The sequence below is a fragment of the Lissotriton vulgaris genome, chromosome 5, assembly GCF_964263255.1.
Source record: "Lissotriton vulgaris chromosome 5, aLisVul1.2, whole genome shotgun sequence".
Lineage (NCBI taxonomy): Eukaryota > Metazoa > Chordata > Amphibia > Caudata > Salamandridae > Lissotriton > Lissotriton vulgaris.
In genome coordinates this window covers 1,361,701,939-1,361,726,139 of record NC_141693.1, presented here as the reverse complement: position 1 = coordinate 1,361,726,139, position 24,201 = coordinate 1,361,701,939, and the positions used below count along the sequence as shown (strand labels likewise).

General features: G+C 44.5%; 1 protein-coding gene across 1 annotated transcript in view; it reads right to left on the bottom strand.

Annotated features, from left to right (window-relative positions):
• Positions 1-1,361: 1,361 nt before the first annotated feature.
• The window catches only part of SYT6 (synaptotagmin 6), an 889,964-nt gene continuing 867,124 nt past the window's right edge, over positions 1,362-24,201 (bottom strand). The window contains exon 7 of the mRNA XM_086923295.1: positions 1,362-3,614. Coding sequence (XP_086779421.1) covers positions 3,543-3,614 — 72 coding nt within the window. The 3' untranslated portion in view covers positions 1,362-3,542. The remainder of the gene's footprint in view (positions 3,615-24,201) is intronic.

The window sequence follows — 24,201 nt, the reverse complement described above, 5'->3', positions numbered from 1 at the left end:
AAGTCCTAATGTGATTCCCAAAGTATGTGTAAAGGCTTTGAAGCTTCCATCGCCTGAAATGGTTCCATTATTAACTAGGGGAATTTCCACAATGGAGACACAAAAAAAGTAATTTAATTTAAATAACAGTATTAACCATGAAATCAAAATACAAACATCATGGATAAGTGATGCAAGAGCTCTGTATGTTGATCACGGTTCACCTAGAAGTGTAGATACTGCAACTGGATAAGGCGTGTATGGACATACTTTCATGATTATAGTTTAATGTGAGTTTGTTTCGATTATACTGCACTATTTTTTTAATAAGGACTGGCACATTTAAAAATGACCATGACCATTGATGACTGACCAGGTTGCAGCACTTACAAAATTCAAGTAATTCACAAAAATAATTGTTTTGTTTTTGATGTACTTTTGTGGTATTTAAACAGTGCAAACAAAAGTAAACTTGGTTACAAAGCTTGAAGAGCATGTTCCTGGTGCAATGTCCATTTCTGCAATTCTCCGGTAAAGCAAAGAAAGCCACCATTGCCAAAGGCAGTGGATCTCACCATAGCAAGACTGTCTGACAATTTTTTTTTTTTAACGTTTTCGTACTGTAAACATATGCCACAAAACTATAGAGGACAACAAAAAAATAACCTATCACCTTAATGTGGCAGCCTTATGCTTGCAATGAAAACTTACATTTTGTAAAACACTGAATGATGCAGCTGTTTTACTGGTAATATTTTTTTAAACACCAGCATTTCATTGTGCCATGCATTTTATTATTATTATTTGTGAAGGAGGCATGAATAAATCACTAAGTAATGAAGCACTCGACAGGTATAATGTTACAAACATGTTAAAACTTTACAGAGGAACAACGGCTAAATAAATAGCCAGCATTTAAAGTTAATATAAATAATACATAAAATAAAAAGCACACTTTGAACAAGCTTGGCAACGGAAAAGAAAGGAACTATTTTTGTGTGAATGTCAACAACGTGCCAGGCTTTGTGGCACCCCTCAACGTGGAAAGAAGCAACGAGTAAAGTGGGTTGACCTATTTTCCCAGCTGTGTGTTGCAGTGGGTGGAAGTAAGATGTAAATGTCAGTTTATCAAACTAATGGATGAACACCACTAACTAAAAAACCTCTCTATTTGATGTACGGCTGTTGGGAAATTCAATAGCGGTATCAAGGTTCAGGCCTAGAAAGTGGAAGGGCGTTTCTCTTGTCTTTTTGGTCTTGCCCAAAAAACATTACATCAACACCTACATGCTGAGTATGCTATTTTAAAATAAATGCATTAACTATAGTAACGCTATTTTAAAAGCGTCAATGTTATTATTTAAAATAAAGTGTTTTCAGTCTGTTTAATTCATCTTTTATTTTATTTATTTTTGTCAACGCGGTTCTAAAAGCCCAAAATTCTTAAGATTTAGAAAAGAAATGAATGAACAGTTTAACATTAATGTACACTGTACATCAGTGATCTGCAGAATAATTGCTTGCCAGCTGCAATGTTCTCAAGTACAAGCCAGAGAGTAATCATTCACTTACAAACACAACAGTACTTCACAATTTAACAAAAGTTTAAGCTGAAAGGTATTATAAGTCCATATGTTCTTAATAAAGACTTGACTTCTTCCTCTCCCACATACCTGTTCATTTCACACTAACGAGCACAATATGATGACAGCAATGACTGTTGATGGCAATCTCGATTGGAAAAGTATTAATGTTACAATGTCATTCAGATATTTATTATGTGTTGCTATTGGTCTGAGCCACCTACATTTGTGCCATGTTGCATGGTAAACATATAATATATCACTATCATCAAATCAAAACTTATAATTTACAACTACTAAACATGAAATGAATCTTGGCAGATTAAAAATGTTTAACTTGTCTACAAATTGATATTTCCAAACGATCATATTCCAAAGTAAGCGGGGAATCCTGGCACCTGTAAACGATCCACATGGTTCAATATTCTGTTACAAGTTGCCCTTTTGTAATTTTTAAATAGTGCTTATTGGTTTACAACTAAGAATTTTATTATTTTCTTTTGGTAAATCATTCAGTTTTATTTTTAATAAATAATTAAGATATTAAAAGAATTTCGAAAAGAAGGCTCTGGTTTATAGAAGCTTAAACCAGCTGTCTTGACCAATGTCACCCACTATTATGACATTTTCTCTCATCAGCCAACACGAATTCCACCAAGGTAATTGAGTTAAACCTCAAAATAAACTTTCTTATAGCTAAAAAAAAAAGATTCATACAAACAGTAAAACATTTAAATACACCATTAAAACAGTAGTAAATAAGAGAGATACAACAATGGAAACACAATTTCAAATTACAGTTATGGCAAAACGATTCCGGAGACAATGAGTGAGGGCATTAAAGGACCAGCCACACAAAATATCTAATAGACTAAAGCACCTGAGAATCCATTTTAATATCACTCAGATACGTGTTTTAATGAAATACCGTTATCGTTGGGGAAAACTTTTGAGTCTATAACACAATGCTGCAAGATTTTGGCTGTTTAGCTGTCTGCTAAAGGACTATGTATTTTTTAGAATCTCTCAACTAGAATTGCTTTTTGGTGCTATAAACCGCACATGACAGCAGCTTTACTAAAGCAGATAAGGGGTTTTTAAAACCAGGTGTGTCCCCTTGATATCAATTGTAGGATTGCAGCCAATATCATTCATTCTGTGTTGAAAGCTGATGGGACCAATTACCATTATGATGTTGTTAACCAAAAGACAAAGGACATTTCTATGGGGTGAACCTCAAACGTGTGTTTGCAATGAACATCAGAACACATGAACTTTCCAGGCAAGAGGTTTTGAAACTCGCCTCTTTTAATTAGTTGGGGCATATTGCAAACGTCCATGGAAATCAAAATACTCTGACACTATTGCACATTTTTAATAATTCTTAATTGCTTTGCTTTTAAATATGAAGTGAAAAGAAAACTAAAAGTTAAATGAAACTATTGAAGAATACGAGGAATGTGGAACGTTTTGAACTGTATACAACTTTCAGTAACAGATGTACTGTACAACGCTTTAAACGTGTAACAGTCAGAACGAACTTGTAAATACTTCATTCGTATCAACGTCAGCAAATATGCTCAGTCAGGAGGATGATGTTCAACAACTCTGAACCGATGATAGACACCAGCGAGCAGAAAGTCTGCTAAATATCCGTCTCCACAAACAAGGTAGGAGTTATTCTTAAAAAACCCAAAAAGCAGTGGAGTTGTAGTCTTGTTACACGTGTTAGCTGACTGCAGGTGGGAAACACAAGAAAACTATTGTGCATGAAACAGAAAAGACGAAGAAAAATCGGACCACTGAAACAAGTATTTTGAGTTTTCCCTCGATTTTCCATGGAGACGTAATTTAAACTTCGAAGAGTTTTTGACTTGCTGCTGAGATTCGTGTGGTGCTCCTGCTTGGCAGCAGGTTTTTCAACCTGTCGAACAAGTGCCAAAGAAGACGAGTCCTATTTCCATTCCATGGAGATTGAGCTCAAGGTGTTGGCGGTGGCTTTGGGGATGGGCAGGAGCCTTGACTGTCGAAGCTTGCTGCTCTACCCTGCCACTGCAAAAACACGAGGAAACAAAACACTTTATTTATTTCCATATGATCGATTACTTTGCTACAACTATGCATCAGATAATTATAACTACTAATAATAAGCACTTGACCAAAACTGAGTCAAATTTAATAAGGATTTAAAATGGGCACAGTACGAAATAAGGATGAGAAAACTCTAAAAAGCATGTTTATTTCTTTTACTTTTCATAAAACAATTGTAAATTATGCCCTATGTAGTGAAACACATGCATAAACTGAACCACTGAGGTTTCAAATTGTATCAATGGCGTGAGAAAATGGAAATAAAATATTGACTCAAATATGGCATGCAAAGCAGTAAGCAGTTCCAGTTAAAAAGGGGATGTAATAACCTTTGTGAGATGATTAAAACAAGATGAATGTAGCTTTTACTACACAAACAGCAGTGGCTCACAATTCATAAGAAGGATGTTATACCTATGCATTATTTTACAAAGTAGACACTAAAAAATCATTCTGATAAATAATGGATCTCAAATAATGGAAACATAACTCTCTCATTCTTACTTCCCTCTCACCTGTGCATTTCATCAGCCCAAATGAACTTGCAAATTGCAAAAGTAGCCTTCACTAAAACCCAAACTAACATCATAAATATGTAATGTTTAAAACTATCTTTAGCCAGTCACAAAATTAGTCAACATACTATTTATAATAAATGTTTTTCAGTTTGAAAAAAATATGAATTACCTGTTATTGAAAATCAGAATAAATCAGGCCATAAACAAAACAGGTACGCACTGTAATGGTCTCCATCGTGACTATCTGGTGACATTTACAAATTGTTTTGTATGCATGATTATCATAACAGCAGGAGGTTTACTGCACAAAATGCCCTGGAGCCCAATAAGTGTTGACACCCATCGTTTTCACCCTCATGGTACTTTGGTATCGGACCGGACTGAGAATGAGAACTGGCCCTGGCAATTGAGTCGGACCGGCCAAGGTGGCAGGCGGGTGGTGGACGTGGAAACACTGCAACTGCTAAAACCGGTGCAAACCCGGTCCCCATTGGTCCAAAACCGTCCGCCACCCTTCCGGCCCACCAGGGAAATGCCTGGTGCCCACTACAGCCAGTACAGCGCGGTTTGGTATTCTAGAATTGGTCACTGATGCTTGTGCAGCACCTTAAGTGATTACACTGCAGCTGCTAAAACCGGTGCAAACCCGGTCCCCACTGGTCCAAAACCATCCCCCACCCTTCCGGCCCACGGGGGAATTGCCTGGTGCCCGCTACAGCCAGTACAGCCCAGTTTGGTATTCTAGAAGTGGTCACCGATGCTTGTGCAGCACCTTAAATGATTACCAATGGCATGAACTCCCATTCTGCACCTGCAACATCACACGGGCGCTTTCTCTCATATGCATAGTGACCTTTGCCATTAGTCCCACACCATATTTCAGAAGCAAGAGCAAACACACCATGGGGAGGTGCACTGATTGTGTGCCACATAGAAGGTGATGCACAGTCAGTGCGCTCAAAGAGCACCCATTGAAAGGCAGCACAGTATCCAGGGGACTCCTCAGGCATTCCCCTGCATGAGAGTGCAGTCAGAGATTGCATCCAATTGTAGGGGATCCCTTTAAAATTCAGGCTGGGGGCACTGTCAGTGAAAGAAATCTCCGGTTTAAAACCAGTGACGGTCTGTCACTGCTTGCTCTGCCCATCCAGAAGTTTCAACATTATTTCGAGTTACATCGCACCCCCTCATAGGCATTGTATTTTTTTACATTTTTATTCATGTTTGCATCTTTGGCAAAACTTCCCAACACTTTTCTAAAGTTTGATTCATCCACTCAGATTCTCCTCTGGAGAGTTTCATGATCCGTCAATTTAGATAAAATTTTAAAACGGGTGTTGGGGTAATGCACCTAGGGCCAGATGTAGGTAAGTATATTTTACCGATTCATAAATACAGAATTTTACTGATTCTGTATTTATGAATCGGTAAAATAGAAGGGGGGAGATGTAGGGATAATCGGTAATTGAATTACCGATTCTGTAGGATTCTGTAGGAATCGGTATTTACCGAATCGGTAAATACCGATTCGGTAATGCCCATTGATTCCTATGGGCATTGAAGCCCATAGGAATCAATGGGCATTACCGAATCGGTATTTACCGATTCGGTAAATACCGAATTTTGCAAGGGTGCAGGGAGTGTCACTTTGACACCCTCTAGCACCCCGATTTAAGGCATGTGTGACATGTGGCACACAGACATGCCCTAAGGGCATGTCCGTCTGTCACATGCCATAGGTGTGCATGCACACATGTGCATGCACACCTGGAATCGGTATTTTACCACCCAATTGGATTGGGTGGTAAAATACCGATTCGATAAGGCCTGTGGGACTCAATAGAGTCCCACCTACATTTCAAAATTACCGAATGGGTAAAAATACCGATTCGGTATTTTACCGATTCGGTAAATTTACTGATTCGGTAAAATAGGCCACCTACATCTGGAATAGCCATTTACCGGTCGGTAACGGCCGAATCGGCCGTTACCGGTCGGTAAATGTCTACCTACATCTGGCCCTAAATCCCATATTAATTTCCATGCTGAAAACTCTGCTGGTGGTCCAAGAGCACAAATGGCATAAAGGATTTTCACTAAATTTGTCTGAGAGGAAGCAGCATATTCAGATGTGTGATATCATTTGGATTTTGTGGAAATCTGTGTAGCATTTTTTGTAAAAACAAAACACTAGTGGTCAAATCAGTTCAACAAAATGAATAGAAATGTAGACAGATGAGCTGTCATATGGTATTTTCCAAGTCTGTTAAAGAAAAATTGACAAAACAAAAAAATGATTGGGCTGGGGTAAATGTTTTCACTGGACCCAATGTGGATTCAATCAATCAATCAGGATTTGTAGAACATGCTAATCACCCGAGAAGGTATCCAGGCACTAGGTTCAGGCAGCTCGGGGGCTTCAGTCTAAGAGCCAGGTCTCGAGTCTCCTTCTGATTTCCTGGAGGGAGAGAGAGGTCCTCAGGAGGAAGGGGAGGCTGTTCCAGGATTTCGGGGTGAGGTAGGAGAAGGAACGAGCTCTATTTTTGCTGCAGCAGATGCAGGGGGTGTGAGCGAGGGAGGTGGAGTGCAGGAGTCTTCAGGGTCTGTGGTAGCTCAGGAAGTCTTTGAGGTATGCTGGTCCTTGGTTGTGAATGGCTTTGTAGGCCTTTATCAGAATCAGCCTCTCTTGTGTAAAGTGAGCCAGTGGAGTTTCTTCAGGTGGGAGGATGTGGGCCCATTTGGAGAGGTCAAGGAAGAGTATGCCTGCTCAGCGCTGGATGTTCTGGAGTCTCTTCACAAGGTGTTATGTGATTCCAGCATAAAGAGTGTTGCCATTGTCCAGGTGGCTGGTGATTACCAGCTTGTGTGACAGTATGTCTGGTGGATAGAGGGAGCCATTTGAAGATCTTACAGAGCATGTGGAGGGTGAGGAAGCAGGCAGAGGAGACTTCGTTGATCTGGATCTTCATGGTGAGTTTGCTGTCCAGGATGATGCTGAGGTTCCAGGCTTGGTCTGTAGGGATGGAATCCCAGGTCAGTAGGAAACCAGTTGACATCCAACTGCAAGGCGGTGCCCCCAAAAATCAGAACTTTGGTCTTGTCTGTGTTGAGCCTGAAGCAGATGTCTTGCACCTAGTTGGCGATGCTGGTCAAGCAGAGATGGAAGCTGACCGTTGTGGTGGGGGGGGTCTTCAGAAAATGAGAGGATGAGCCGGGTGTCCTCATCGCAGTAAATGGTTGTAAGTCAGTGGTTTCTGACTATGTAGGCCAGAGGGTTCATGTAGGTATTGAGAAGGGTGGAGTTGAAGGAAGAGCCTTGAGGGACACAGCTGATGATGTTCCCAGGCTTTGAGGTGACAGGAGGGAGTGGACTCTCTGAGTTCTTCCTATTTGCTAATATTGCCTAGCCGCAACTGAACTGAGGAAGGCATTCGAAGGGTTAGAGGCACTGAAGCCCACAGCCTGGGAAAAAAGTTTCAGGGCAGACTTGAGTGGGCAGAGAAAGTAAACCGTGACCTCAATTATAACATGGGGAAGAATCCCTGAGTAGCAGAGAGCAGCCAAACATTAAAAATCCCCCATGCATATTGCAGGTGTTACAAACCTTGCATTTTGCAATGGTGGATCTGGATTCTTAAATCTGGTCCCAGACCTTCACATCTAGATCCTTGAATGGAGGCATGGATCCTTGAATCCTGATGTGCAGATTTTAAAAAAAATGTGTTGCTGTATATGGCAAAAGGCCATGTGTAACAGGCTCAGTGAGAAGGGGACTGGTAATTGAATCTGCATCCAGTAGTTGACATGTACAGTTGTTGTGCGTAGGATGGGCACTGGCGCACAGTCCGGTCATAGCCCACAACCAGCACCTAGCACAGACTTTACTGAGCAGCATCCAAACCATGGCCAAGCATTGGTCTGTGTTCAGGGCCTGGCTATAGGCAACACCCTGCATGCAGAGCCTTTAGTTCATAAAGGGTGGATGAGCGCAACTGTTTGTGTAGCGCTGTGTGAGTTTGTAATAAAAAAACCCTTATGGCTCCTGATGGATTCCACAGAACTGTGACATAAGCACGAGGGCCAGAGAAGTGAATTCAGGTTTAGAATGTTGAGTTTGTGGTTACATGCAGAAGACTAAAGACACGTTATACTAAGCTCCATGTGTAGCGTAGTCATTGGTGATTACCTGGACTGGGGAGGATGCTACAACTGGCAATGAGGATGGGAAAAACACCTCATAGATCGACAATGATCTCTCAGAGAGTTTGCTATGGTGCTGCAAACTGTGTGTGTGCACGTGTGCCTCTGCCGACGTATGGAATCAATGTTTGGCGTTTGTTGAGTCAAAATGCAGCCCCAGTCCATGTAAAGCATTTTAAGAAAATGAAAGCTTCACTAAGATGTTTACACATTGTTGGCTGAAAACCTGCTGGGAAGGCTGCAAAGAGGTACTGTGCTACTATGCAACTCAAAGCCGTACATCATATAGAGTGATAACGCTACAGGTGGATGCAACCCGGTTTTGAAAGATCAGCAAATTGCAAGGTAAGACTGCGAACAGAAGAGCTACGAGGCAGAGAGAAACCAAGTGTCTGATAGATCAAGGAAACACTGTTAGAAATGGGATTTCTGGTTGGCAAGGGCTTGTGGCTAAGCTAGGCAGAAACTACCACTCTAGTCAGGGCAAGGGAGTTACACGCTGAAGATAACCCCTGCTCACTCCCTTGGTAGCTTGGCACGAGCAGTCAGGCTTATCCCAGAAGCAATGTGTAAAGTATTTGCACAACACACACACAGAGCAGCAACACATTAGGCACAGCACAAAAAAAAACTCCACACAAGGTTATATAAAGACAATAGCCTTTGTATTATCCAAAACACATTAGAATCATAATTACACACATACACTGTGCCAACTGGCACTAGGCAATATTCACAGGAGATTATATACATGACAGGGCCAATCGGGCCACTGTCATAACCTTTAGAATGCACTAGTAGCACCTATAAAACACAACCAATGATCACTGGTAAAATACTGTACTTAGTATTATCACTTGCAACATAAATGAATTATGTATGCATCGCATTAGGCATGAAGCACATTATGCATAACTCTCATAAGCATAAACACACTATGCAACGTCTGTAGGCATCACATTATGCACAAACGGCATAAGCATAAACACATTATGCAACCTCTGTAGGCATCATACTAGGGCCTAGCACCCTACCAACACTGACCCCTGACCAACGGGCCTTTTCTGGGGCTCTAATGCCCTTTGTCCAAAATAGCAGGGCGCTAGGCTGCCACTTGTAGCTGGGTGCAGGGCCACCAGGCCAGAACTAGAAAATGGGGCAAGGGTATGATCCACCTAGTCTCTCTGGAGACCAGAAACCATGCCACCAAAGTTGCAGCTGCCCGCTGTTTGGCAAGGCAGCTGTGGAATCACCCTTGGCACCACAGTGCCTCTTGAGCCCCACTCCGGGACTCTACACACAAAATTGCCCCCATGTTGCAGCTGCCTGCTGTCCAGTGGGGCAGCTGTGGCAAACAAGTACCAGCACCAGTTGTACCTGGGGAGCCCCCTTTACCGGGGCTCCTCTGATGCCATCATCAGGCACCACAATGCGGCCAAAAGAAAATCAACACGGGTACCCACCGTGCCTTGGGAGCACCAACACTGCTTCCTCGCTGTGCCCCACTCACCGGGGCTCTCCAGAGGCAAGGCTACAAAGCTCCAGGCTCTCCAATCAATCGTGACTCCACCGTCTGGAAACTGGTGTCTCACCAGCTTCAGGGATGTCACTCTCTCCTCCACACGAGGGACTCTCGGCTTCGAGGCTTTAGGCCACACCCCCAACCAGGCACCGCCACCTGGCTTCCTTTCCCACTGCTGAGGGAGGCGGAACTGGAGCACGTGAGGCTCCGGAGATGCAGCAGGCCCTGTCAACAGTCAGGCACGGGTGCCAGACTACCGTTTCAGATCTCTGCTGCTCCTCTCGGCGGCTTCTGGCAAATGCGGGATGAGCTCCCGCTTCCCAATGCTGGCAAATGCAGGGTGGGCTCCCACTTCTAAATGCTCTCAAGGTGGGTTAGGCTCCCACTCTCCTTGATCCAGGCTCCGCCCATGATCAGGCGACCTCCCTGACTTCCGGCTCGGGCCACGGCGGTGCACAACACAAACCCACGGTAGAGGCTCACTTCGGAGCACAAAACGGCGAGTAGGCTCCCACTTTAAAGTAAGCACAAATGCGGGGTGGGCTCCCATTCAAAGGGACATCAATGCGGGGTGGGCTTCCGCTTTCTTCAATGTGCCCAAATGCGGGGTAGGCTCCCGCTGTACCAGCAACTCAGGGGAATCCCTGCGCTGGGATGCCCTTTAAATCCTCATGCAGCACAGCGCTGCCAGCATCACAATCTCCGGGGCATTCTTTGCATTGAGTGCACTTCCCAGGATAATTAGGCAAAAAAAAATCATCAGGGACAGAGCTGGGCACAGGCAGGCCGGCACGTAGGCATCCCAGAAGCAGCAGCTGGGGCCCACGGCAGTTCCTACTGTAGCCCAGCAGTCCTTTGCCCCAGCTCAGGTACCAGCAAGCACAAGAAGGATGGTCTCTAGAACGACACTTTGCTACCCTGCGCAAGTTCCATTTGTCACCATTCTCTAATACAACATAGAAGGGAAATACTTCCTTTACCTTGAATGGTCCAAGGAACTTGCACAGACCTCTGACCAAACGTCCGGAACGGACTTTGACCCAATCACCAACCCGAATGTTAGACATGTTCTTTTCCCTTCCTTGTACCTTCTTGGAATCATGCACAGGAATGCTCTCATCACAATCTCCACCATTCCTCTCATCAATCAAGTCCCGGATCCAAGCAGGCACCAGTTTAGAGGCAGGTTTCCTACCTCGCATGGCTACAAAGGGGACCACGCCAGTGGTTGAGTTTTCAGTTGTGCGATAAGCCCATACCAAGTCATTCAAAGTCCTTTCAATATCAAGATTATTTATGAGTGCCAGACTTATCGCACCCTTGATCATGCGATTGGCCCTCTCGACAATCCCATTGGATTGTGGGTTGTACAAAGTTGTGAACAAATGCTTTATACCACACTCACTCAGGAATTCCCTCATCTCATTTGAAGACAATTGGGTCCCACTGTCCGTGATAAGGACCGAGGGACAGCCTTCCTCCTTATAAATAGGGCGCAAAACTTTGATAGTGATGCGGGTGGTAATCTCAGGAAGTAGATAAGCAATGAGCCACTGAGTATGAACATCCATAACTACTATACCAAACCTTTTGCTGGGGTGGACACCAGGCATTGGTCCAATAAAATCAAGGCATATACTGTGCCACACCACTCCCGGATCCTGGATGGAACTAGGGACGGATTGAGGTCCCACTTTGAGTCGCTTTTCAGATTCACCGCATTCACTGCACCTCTCCACCCACCTCACGATGTCACAATCCATTTCAGGCCACCAAAACTCATTCCTCAGCCTTTTTTTTGTTATGGTTTGGCCTACATGCCCTTCATGAGCTAAGTCAAAGAGTCTTTTGCGACATCAACAGGGGGAATCACCTTATCCTCACGCATGAAGATCTGATCAGTGACAGTGGATAACTCGTCAATGACTGCATTATAGGGCCGGACACTAATTGGTAAGGTACTCTCCCTACGTCTGCCTTTAGAGATGAGACTCCTGACATTTCTCAAAACCTCATCATGAGACATAGCCTCCGCCCACTCTTTCTTGCTAACCGTACACAACTCCACTGAACAACCTCATCAACACACGAGATAACTCCTTCACACTCTTTCTTGGACACACCAGTCTTGTCCACATCCTCCCATTTCAAAGACAAACGTGACATGCAATCGGCCTGAACGTTACGCCAGCCCGAAATGAACTCGAGATCAAAATTATACTCCTGTAATCTTGAGGCTAACCTGGCTAGCCTGGCTGACCCCTTTCCTGTTCCTCCTGGTGAGAGTATCTTCAACAAGGGCTTGTGGCCAGTGCGAAGTTTGAATCTACTCCCCCACAAATACATTCTGAAATATTCAACGCCCCAAGCAGCTGCCAAGGTCTCCTTTTCTATTACGGAGTAGCATCGCTCAGTTGTAGTCAATGTGCGAGATGAAAACGCTACTGCTCTTTCGCTATTTCCGTCACTCTATGATAACATAGCTCCTTAGCCGGTATCACTTGCATCAACACTGATGATCGTCCTCCCCTGTACGTCAAATGGAACCAGAATGCCAGCATTGCATATCTCAAACTTAATTTCTTTGCAGCATTTTTCTTGTACATCCCCCCAAATGAATTTCACCCCTTTCCTCAAAAGCACTTTGAGCTGTTCAGTTTTACTTGCAAAGTTCTTTACGAACTTCGAGTAGTATTCAATAAGCCCAATGAATGAGCGCACCTGGTCTTTATTTGTGGAAACAGGAGCCAACTTTATGGAAGCCAGGAGGTCTCTCTTTGGTTTCACGCCCTCTGACGAGATGGAGTGCCCTAGATATTCCACCTCTGTTGCTAAAAAGGAGCATTTCTCCGTGCGCAGTGTCAAGCCAGATTCGAATATTCTCGCAAGGGCATTCTTTAAGGCAGAATTGTGTTCACTCACACTCTCACCAAATACTAAGATGTCATCTTGGAAATATCTTACATTTTCCACACCATTAAAAATTTCCGTCACCATCCTTTGAAATACACTTGCAGCTGAACATAGCCTGAAGGGCATCCTCGTGAATTAAAATATGCCCTCATTGCTGACAAAAGCTTTCAAGTGTTAGGAAGAATCGTGCAAGCATATTTGGTGATAGGCGTGACGGAAGTCAAGCTTGGAAAAGTACTTCGCCCCCTTCAGCAACACCATCATCTCATTTATATTGGGCAGGGGAAAGGTGTCAGGGATTACATTCTGGTTCAAACTTCTGAAGTCCACACAGAAGCGTAAATTGCCATCGGCTTTATGTGAAATAACAACGGGGGAAATCCAGGAGGAGCATTCTATAGGCTATATGACTCCACTGGACAGCATCTCATCCAACATTCTCTTCACCTCCCCCCTTACTGTAATTGGAACCTTTCTCAATTTGGGTTGTACAGGGACAGCATTGGGTTTGAGTTTAATCTTGTCTACGTAACCTTTCAGGTTGCCTAGTTGTTTTCTGAATACACCTTTGCCTCCTTCTAAGATGTCTTCTACCGAGAGGTCATCCACTACCATGACTTGCTTGATACCATGTGGGTCAATTTTGATGTATAGGTCAAATTGATGATACCACCCTAATATGGGGGGTCCAGATTCTGCAACATACACCTTCCCCCTCACAGATCTTCCTTTAAACTTAATATCTGTTGCCATGTAACCCAAAATGTCTATTTGTTCACCCTGATACCCACCAGGATTTATGTCTTTAGGCATCAGTTTCCTGTTAGGCCACTCCTGTTTGAAGATTCTTTTGGGAATAATGGTATGTAGTGACCCTGAATCAACCATAAGCTCAACGCTCTTATCCCCAATGATAAATCCTGCCTTTGGCATGTGTCTCCTCCTATCATCTGAATTGTGATTCTCAGTGAAAAGGACCTCATCATTTTCGCTACCATCATATGATGATGGTTCTACGCACAAGATTCTGTCTTGTTTGTGAGGGACAACAGGCTCCTCAGATAACATCGCTACTTTACCTTTGTTGACATCCCTACACATTCTGGCAAAGTGACCCTTGTGGCCACATTTTAAACACTCTTTCCCAATGGCCCTCATTGCCTTGAGTCAGATGCATGGTAAGCACTTCCACACTTCCCACAAATGTTGTTACTAGCTCTCTTAGGATATGACCTTCTGCCAGGGGTACTTCCTATGCCTTTAAACCTCGTTGAAGCAGCCACATCACCTTCACAACCCTCCACAATGGAATCTTCACCTTCACCAGACATGTTAACCTTTGAATCCCTACAATCCGTTTCTTTCATACATGAATCAGACTCCTCTATTATTTTTGCAATGTCAATTGCGTCCTTAAGAGAGGGATCTTTTGCAGCCCATAGTCATTCCTGGGTCTTTCTGTTTCTGCATTGAACAAACAATTGATCCCTAATCATTTCTTCTGTCATGGGTCCAAATTTACATTTCAATGAAAGTTCCCGAAGTCTAGTGACGAAGTCATCGATAGACTCACCTACTCTTTGTGGCTGAGTATAAAACTTATATCTCCTCAATGCTATGTTAGTTTCCTTAGCGAATCTTAATTCCAACCTTTTACGCGCCTCCTCAAAAACACCTGCAATGGGTTGGCCTCTCTCATCATTAGCAACAGGTAAATATTTAAAAATGTGTTGACCTTCTTTACCTAGGTTGGTAAGTAGAATGGCTTTCTTCCTACTACAAGCATAATCCAGAGCGTCTAATGCCTCTAGGTAATTGTTGAACATTTCAACCCACTCATCCCATTCTATACTTGGATTACCTGGTTGATTTAAAAAATGAGGGGGCGTAGACATGGCTGACAGATCAAGGGCATTGACATCCATATTCTACTTGAATGTGTCCCCCAATTTGCTCGTCAGAAATACCTTAATCCCCTACATCCTCTTTTGCCACTAGGTAATATGAGAACTAAACCCGGACAAGAGAGCAGGACAAAGACTTTTCCACAGAAGTACCAATATGTACCTCACACCACAATACCAATAATATTATCCTTGAAATTGTTTCTGTTAAACCCTCAGTGACTAGAATGTACCACTTTATGCCAAAAGGTGGCAGCGCTACTTTAAGAACCAGAGCATATTTGATAGACTGTGAATAACTGCTAAAAGAAAAAAGAAAAAAGAAATTGTCTCTAGTCCTTTGAATGACAGCGCCAAATTGTCCCACGACTTGCTGTCTGAAGATTGCAGTTCTGATTTTCCTCCTCGACAGTTTTCCTATCATGAAATGCCCCTCAGCTTTGTTTCAAACAACACGCTCCTCCGTTATTCTCCGTGCTCCCTTCCAAATTTTATTCCTCGACTGCGTATTTGTTTGTACTACCGCATTTCTTTCTCGGTCTGCTCACCGCAATACCGTGTTTCTCCACAACAACATATGTCAATTTCTCCTCTGAACACTCAACTGCGCTTCGGCATTCCCTTCGCGCGCCGCTCCTGCGTTCTCACAGCTGTGGCGTTATGAAACGAAAACTCTCCTTTGTGTGCGACAGACTTCCTCACAGCTGATCCGTACGCCCTTCAAGTTCGATACTTTTCCACCTCCTTAAGTTTCTGTCACGCCGCTCATCCGCTCCCACGTTCGCTGTATTAGGTATTAGTTCTTCGTAGCGCACGACAGTTCAAGGTGCCCCTCAGTTTTTAGTCTGTACACTCGTTCCACCACATCCAGTCACAGCACTAATCCTCTGTGTCCCGGCTGCGCATTCAGTTGTATCGCTGTATTCCCCTCTCGCTCTGCTCACTGCAATATCTCTTTTGCCCATAGTGACATATGTCAACTTCTCCGCTAGGCACTCAGCTGTTCACTGGCACTTCTCATTGACGCCTTTCTCAGCATTACCTTTGGCTTCAGCTTCAACTCAGCAGGCTACGCTTCCATATTCACAACTGTACCACCACAGACAGGAATTCGCTCCCTTACTTCGAGATGCTCCTTCCAGCTGAGTTTTCCGGAACACATCGCCAAATCCTTCGTAAATATCTCCGCTGTGTATTGTGTCCTCCGCCGCCTGAAGACCGTCCTCATCTCCAAGAAGATGTTGTAATCACATCATGAGTCTAGGACACCAATGGGTTTGCTTAAGTTTATTAGAAGTAAGAACACAACACCAGCGCGCCCGCCATGTTCAGCCAGCGGGGTATCACGCACTGAAGCGAGCGGCGCTCACTTCAGAACGTTCGATATACGGAACATTCCACTGCGGCGCGGGGGCAGGACCACAGCGTAAATCAAGTCACAACAAGGGACTACCATCAAGCTATAAAGAGGGCCCAAGTGGACCTCTTTGCTAGGCAGTCTATAGATGTATATTCAATGATGTTTTATGAATCGTGAATTAATTCACTCGCCCAGAGGCCCTTCACCTACTGCTAGATGCCCCCCTCCAAGCTCTGTGCTCAGTTACCGGATTACTTCAACAACAAAAACAGAGATATTGTGGATGCTCTCAAGGGAACAGATGGCTCCTTAGAGACAGATATACCTGATGCATCACTGGCATTTCCTTTCCAGTCTGGGGTCTGCTCCCTTGTTGAGTTCAGTACGATTACACTAAATGAGTCAGAATAAGCTTTGAAACGCTGTAAATGGGGGTCAACCGATAAACCCTGCCCTCCTCAGATTTTGGCAGCTAACATAGCTATTAAGCACATCCTCAATTCTTTGTTAGACAGCTACTAACCTCTGCTACTGTGCTGTGATGTTTTAAACAGGCCAAGTTAATTTCCTTACTAATTTTAGACCCATTTCCTGGTTGCCCACTTTTTCAAAAGTATTAGAGAAGTGAGTCAATCAGCTTTTGTCTAAATACTTGGAAAATCACCAGTTCTTACATCTTTCCCAATCGGGTTTCAGACCTGGTTTAGTATGCAGTCTGCACTCGTGGAGGTCTCCAACACCATTTGACAAAGTGTTTCACCCTATCATAGTACAACATTTGGAAAATATTGGTGTTGGTGGGTCCACTCTGTCCAGGGTCCAATCATTCCTATCAGACATAGCCAAACAGTCTGGATGGCACCCCATTCCTCAGACTGAAAGCTCCTTGTGTTTGGAGTCCCCCAGTCCCCAGGGGTCTAGTCAAACAGATTCTGTCATTTGATATTCTGCCCCTGCTGTGGGATGGCCAATGGTGGCCCAGTTAGGACCCACCACCTCCAACTCCCTCCTCCGTAGTGAGGACTCTGGGTGTGTAATTTGATGCCTTGATTGCTTTTGGGGCTCAGGTTGACTGTGTGGTGGGTGTTTATTATGGCCTTGTAGAATCTTTAAAGACATTTTTGTATTTATCACCAGAGCAGCATCAGAAATTGGTAGTTTATGTGCTGATAACTTCCAATCTGGATTTTGTGAACATCCTTCTTAGGGGTCTGCTGACTTATCAACTGAGAACGCTGCACATAGTGCAGAATGCCTCAGCATGGCTTCTAGTGAAAGTGTTGAAAAGGAGACACATCCAGCAGCACCTGAAAAAGCTTTATTGGCTTCCCATTAAAGAGTGATTTTGGTTTAAAAGGTTCATGCTGACACACAGGGCATTCTACCATAAAGGGCCATGCTAACTGAGGGACATGATTAGATTGTATATTCTGGGTGGACCTCTTCATTCCTCCTATGCTTTGAAAGGGTGGTTCCAAGATGGAAGAGTTAAAAATGAGGTGGTTCCTCTTTCTCGTTTCTCGACACCTCTGCCTGGATTTACCTCCTTGTACCTTTGGGAGGTGAAGAAAGAACAGACATTCAAACACCTTCTTAAGACCTGGCTTTTTGAAGGAGCTTTTGAGTAGGGATGTGTCAGTACAGATATTCAGGAAGCCGTGTAGATCCGGGACACTCTGCGAGCAGCCGTGTGCTCTATAAACTCCATGACTGATTGATAGAATCCAATGCTAAATGTAGATTACAAAAGGTACATTTTCAAGTCAAGAATGACAGAAAGCTAGTGAGACCATTGATGAGCTCACCCAGTCTCTCAACAAATTTGTCAAACACTGTAAGTTCAATTAATTTAATGATGAGGAAGCTACACGCCTCAAAGTGATTGACGGATGCTTATCAGATTTGTTTTGATGACGAATGCAGAGAGAAACTATTAGTCTGGAGCAAGTTCTCATGGTTGCCAGAGCTGGAGAGTATGCTGGTTGTCAAGCTGCTGACATGGAGACCAGAGGAGCCCTGAGTGGGTCAATCATGAATGTGAAAAGTAAGCTAAAGCACAAGGTCAATGGATCTGCTTTAGGTGTTGATTCCCGTTTCCACACAAGAGTAAATGTCCTGCCATTGTGCAAATTTGCATAGGCTGTGAAAAGGAGAACCTTTTTGTAATGGTTTGCAAGGCAAATGAAAAAGTAGGAGCATCACGGCACGAAGACAAAATGCCCGCCCAAATAGTCTTGAAGTGACGTACAACGCACAACCCTAAGACCAAGCCACAACATCTGCTGCGGCCAATCGGCACCAAATGAAGTCGATCAACATCTAAATCTTCGTCAAACAGTTCCTCTGTATAAACATCAAGTGAAAGTGAAGATGATGGTTGTGCAATGTCAATATTTACCTTAGAGAAACATACACATGTTGGACTGGTCATATATGAGGAAAAATACCTGTCCAAAAGAAGTCGAAATTGATGACAAAGCACCAAAGTCATTCAAACATTGTCCGAAAACAGCACTAAAGGTCTACGGTTCTTCAATACCTTTCATTATTGATAGATGTGCACCAATAAGTATTATACCTGAGGAAAAATATAATGGACTGTCTCCATTGCCCTGACATACACCATTGAAAACTAAAATGTATATGTGGGCTGCATTGAAGCCACTAAAGAGTGGAGGTTCATTTGCAGCAACAATGAAGCACAAGAAAACAAAAGTAGAAGCACACATTCATGTACTTCAAGGTACGACTTCAAGCGTCTGTTTGCTCAACTTCAGCAGAGCTGCTGATATTGGTCTGATATCCATGAACTATAACATGAATGCTCTTCATAAAATAGTAAGTCAGCTCCCTTCGTTGTTTCATAGTTTGGGAAAACTCAAGACATTTAAAGTCCAATTTCACATTAAAGAGGAAGACCGTATTATTGCTCAAAGGCACAGATGAATTGCCTTTCACTTAAAGGAAGCTGTTGAAAAAGAACTGAATCGTTAATCAAACGTGATATCATTGAGCAGTTCCCGGTTGCCAGCTCTCCCCTGTCACCTCAGTTTGTTGACCTGCCCTTCTGACCTCACATTGGCTGCTGCCTTCAAGCGTGCACTGTGCCTGTTCTCGCGCATCTTGTTTGTTTACTGTGACCCTTCCACCTTTTTGTCATTACGCTTGTTGCTAGACCCCCAGTCCCGGCAGTAAGATTGCGTTTTATATTAGATAGCCCCCACCACGCCCACCACCTTTACCATCTATTACAGTATGTTTCCATCTGTTATTCCCCATTGTGTTGTTGCTTCCTTATTCATCCCAACCGCTACACTGTACAGTCAGCATATTGTTGTATTATTGTTTTAGGTAGCACTCATCCCCCCTCGTCTCTTCTCTCCCATTGCTTTTTGCCACCAGCCCGCCCCCGCTGCCAAACATCCCTACTCCCTCAGCGTGGCCACGCCGTGGACACACTGCCGGCACGGCAAAGGCAAGCCTGCCTGCATCCATCTGCGCCTGGACCGCACCTAGTGGCAGAAACCCTGTACCTCCAGCCATCCACGCGTATTCCTCCATTGAGTTGCAGGCCCTGTCTCCCAGAGTCCACAATAACAACTACTTTATTGTCTCACTATGATCCAAAGTAGGACCTATCAGTTGCCACTGCTGCAATTTTACCTGCAATGCCGAAACCCTTGCTGCCCCCACACAGCAGACCCTCAACCCTAAGGAACAGCTACAGTGCATGCTGCTCAACGTCCGGTCCCTCTGCAAAAATGCAATGGATATCTGGGCCAACATAACCACCCTCCCAACATGATGTTCATCACAGAGACCTGACGCATCCCCTCATCGATGCCAAACATAGTCACTGCAACAATCCACGGCTACACAATGATACCAAGAGACCACACCAACAAACATGGGGGAGGCAATACTATCATCCACATGGACACACTCTGAAGACGAAATCTCTCCAATCATGGCACTTCTCATCTTCTAGATGAGAACAGATGCAAAAACAACCATCAGGAGAACCCTTGCCTACAAACGCCCCCGCTTCTGCAATGCCATCTCCGATCCCATCACCCGCTCCCCTACCCCGGGAATCGACTTCGAACACTACATCTCCCTTATAGACCCTTACTTCCACCTCGACAACCCCAAAGGACACCAACTCCACCAGCCCCCTGGAAAGCATGAGCAACATTGGCTTCATGCAGCTGGTCACCAGCCGCACACTCGATGCAGGACACATATTGGACCCCATTTTCACAGATAGCGACAGAATCAAGTTCTCCCATGTAACAGAGCAAACCTGGACCAACCACTGCATCATCCACTTCAACAATCCAGGTGCACAGGAACTCCCCATCAAATCTCAGCAAAGATGGAGCAAAATCATGGAGACCCTATAGACCACCGCCCTCAAATCCATTAGGTCGGATCCCACCATCATCCTCGAGCTAGACGTCCAGAACTTCTCTAACTGGATCTCCACCTCTGTCACCCCATGGGAAAGGCCAGCAGCAGCAGATTTAGAAAGCCCACTAGCTGGTTCACACCATAACTATGACCCCCTCATGAGCGAAAGCAAGCGACAGAGATGTTGGCACTCCAGCAGGAGCCCCTCAGATCTCACCACCTTTGAGTAAGCCCTAACAAATGTTCACCACCGCCTCAGGGAGCCAAGGAGGATGCCCTAATCAACCACATCGAGGCGAGCGCAAACAACACTCAAGAACTCTTCAGCATCGTCAAAGAGCTCTCCTGCCCGTCTATCACCGAAAACATGATCTGCCCATTTCAGGCCCTCTGCAACACTCTGGCAACCTACTTCCATCACAAGATATCAGACATTTATAGCAACTTTGACCCACAATCCACCAACTTTGACCACACCCTCATACCCACCAACACCACCCACAGCCACCTACTCACCGACTGGAAACAGCTCACTACCCAGTACACCACAACCATCATGAACTCGATATACTGAGGAGAACCGACAGATCCCTGCCCCCAGCATATCTTCAACCTGGGAAGACAAGAAATTGACAGAACCCTCACAAACATCCACAACTCAGCCAGCTCTATGGCCACCGGCCCAGATGCATGGAAACAAGTGAAAGTCAAACCATTCCTAAAGTAACCCTATGCTGAGCCCAGCAAACTCAAGAATTAACACCTTATCTCGCTGCTTCCCTTTCCTGCCAAGGTCCTAGTGAAAGCCATCAATTGCCATCTCACTAAGCACTTGGAATAAAACAATGTGCTAGATAATAAGGCGGCCAAGACTGCCCTAATCACCACAATGGACAACATCCTCCTCGACCGAGGTGTGATTGCAGCCCGGATCCTCTTTGACATTTCTGCAGCCTTCAACACCATATCCCACCACACCCTCATCACCAGACTCCACCACATCGGAAATGCCCTCAACTAGATCTGCCTACCACCCTTCACCTTCGAACTCAAAAGCATCATCTGCGTCATCCTCCAGGGCTCATCCCTCATCCCCATCTTCTTCAACACTTTCATGATGCTAATAGCTGAATCCTCTGCACTCAAGGACTCAACATCATCTCATACGCCGACAACACTCAAATCATCGTTTCCCTCATGGAAGACCACTCAGCCACCAGATCCAACTTCCAGATCGCCATGACCAGGGTCGCCAATTGGATGAGGTCTAACTGCTGTGAAGCTAAACACGGACAAGATGGAAGTGCTCATCTTCATAAACACCACCTCACCATGGGACGATGCCCGATGGCCAGCTGCTCTCGGCCCGGCACCCGTCCCCACAGACCACTCCCAAAACCTCTGCATCATCCTGGACAGTCAACTCACCATGAAGTGACAGGTCAACTCTGTGTCTTCTTTTTGGTTTCATACCCTCCGCATGCTCTGTAAGATTTTCAGTTGAATCCCGTTTACCACCAGGAAAACAGTGGCCCAAGCCCTCGCCTCCAGCTGACTCAACTGTGGAAACGCACTCTATGCCGGAAACACCAAACAACTCCTCAAACAACCTCAGCCCGCAGCCAAACTCATCCTCAGCTTTCCCAAATGGACCAGCACAACCTCCCAACTCCACTGGCTACCTGTCCAGAAGAGATGCCATTTCAAGCTGATGCCTCACGCCTACAAAGCCCCCGACAACATTGGACCCATTTACATCAACCAACGCCTGACATTCCATCATCCCACCAGGAACCTTTTCTGTGCCTCCCTCGCCCTTACAGATATCCCCTGCAACAGCCAGAGCCACAGCGTCAAGTCCTGTAACAACTTCCCCCCTCTAACTCTCTCTCCACCTTGGAACCTCCCATTTCCTTGCCGACTTCTGGAAGGGGCTCAAGGCCTGCCTCTTTGACTAAGGCCACAGATTCTCAGCTCCTGGGTAATAAGCCATTCTACACAAATACTTTTTGATTGATTAAGTAGTCCACCTCAATGGGTTTCTTCCATAGTGGTAGTACCCAAAAAGGACAGTGAACGAGCTATGCGAATCTGCGTGGATATGCATCAGGCGAACTGAACAAAACAACCAGTCTGTATAGTGCAGAAATAAGACAATTGAATGATGCAAAGGCATTCTCTCTCTCTTATCTGAATAAAGGATATCATCAGTTGGAACTTGAGGAGAATTGCCAGTTACAACCTTTTCTAAACATGTTGGTCTGTTCAGTTACAAAAGACTAAGGGCATCATTACGATGTCGGTTGGAAAGCATTCCGACCGACTCCTTGTCGGAGTGTGTTCCGACCAACTCGCGTTCTGCAATCCGACCGACTGATTACGATGGTTTCAAACACCATTCGGAAAGTGTCCCATTGACTTCAATGGGAGCATTTGTTCTGACCAACAACACAGGCTCCCATTGAAAAAAGGGGTTGTTGCAGAAAACCTTTCACCCTGTCGCAGGCACCCCATGGTACCTGCCACACTGTATGCTGTTTTAAAGGAGGGTCACTTGGGTCCACCCCATGCCCAACCTGAGGCCTCCGGGTGAAGGGGGGACTGACAGCCGTTCCATGTCAGACAGACCGATTCGCAAAGGCTATCCAAATCAGACATCGTAATACGTCAATCGGAAACACAGTCCGTAGAGATGTACGATTCTGCTTTGACCAACTTGGAGTATCCTAATGCCAGCTGGAACCGAGTCAGAAAGACTGAACAGTGACCTTCTATCGTAATTGGTTGGTTGGAAATGTGTCAGAGGGGGACAGAAACATGAGTTAAGACACAGGTTGGGAAAATCCGAATGCCATTTGGAGCCTTTCTGACCGACATCGTAAAGAGGCCCAAGTGTGTCATAAGCTGCAGAGCTATTCTAATATGTCATTCGACATATCTTACAGCCTGTCATCAATGCTTTCAATTCTAGTAATGATATATTGGTGTTTGGAGCGAGCTACACTGAAGGCGCACGACAAAGCTCTCACTCAAGCGTTCAGCTATTTGATGGCAGTTTAACTTTGAATGCAAAGAAATATGAGGTTCATAAGACAAATTTAAAATTCTTTGGTCATATCTTATGGGGTTTTCAGGATCCTTCTTGCTTGCGCTTAGCGCTGGGAAACCCGATGGGTAGCTGTGTGCTCTACAAATGGCAACTGATAATAATATTAATATCTTTTCTGATGGGGGAATGACATGATCTAGCTAAAGTGAAAGCGCTGTTAACTGCCAGTCCCACAAAGATGTTTCCCTGTTACGTTCATTCCTTGACATGGCAAGCTATTGCTCTAGACACATATGAGACTGGACGATAAAGAATGTTTATTTCCTTTGGTCACATGAATAGGAGCAAAGCTTTCAAAACATCAAACAAGCAATTGAGAATACTACTGAAATGGCATACTTTGATCCAAAGCTTCATACAGAGGTTGTTGTTGATGCTAGCCCTCTGGGGTAAGGAGCCATCCTTGCATAGCACAGCAGACATCAAAATGCTGAAAGATGGATTGTGGCATATGCATGTCATAGTTTGGCCCAAACTGAACACAACCTAAGAAATAAAGCTTAGCAGTAGGTGTGGCCTTATGAACACTTCCACACATTCTTGTGAGGGTAGCGTTTCATGCTTGTGACAGATCATCGAGCAGTATTTACTATCTTTTGCAATCTAAAGGCA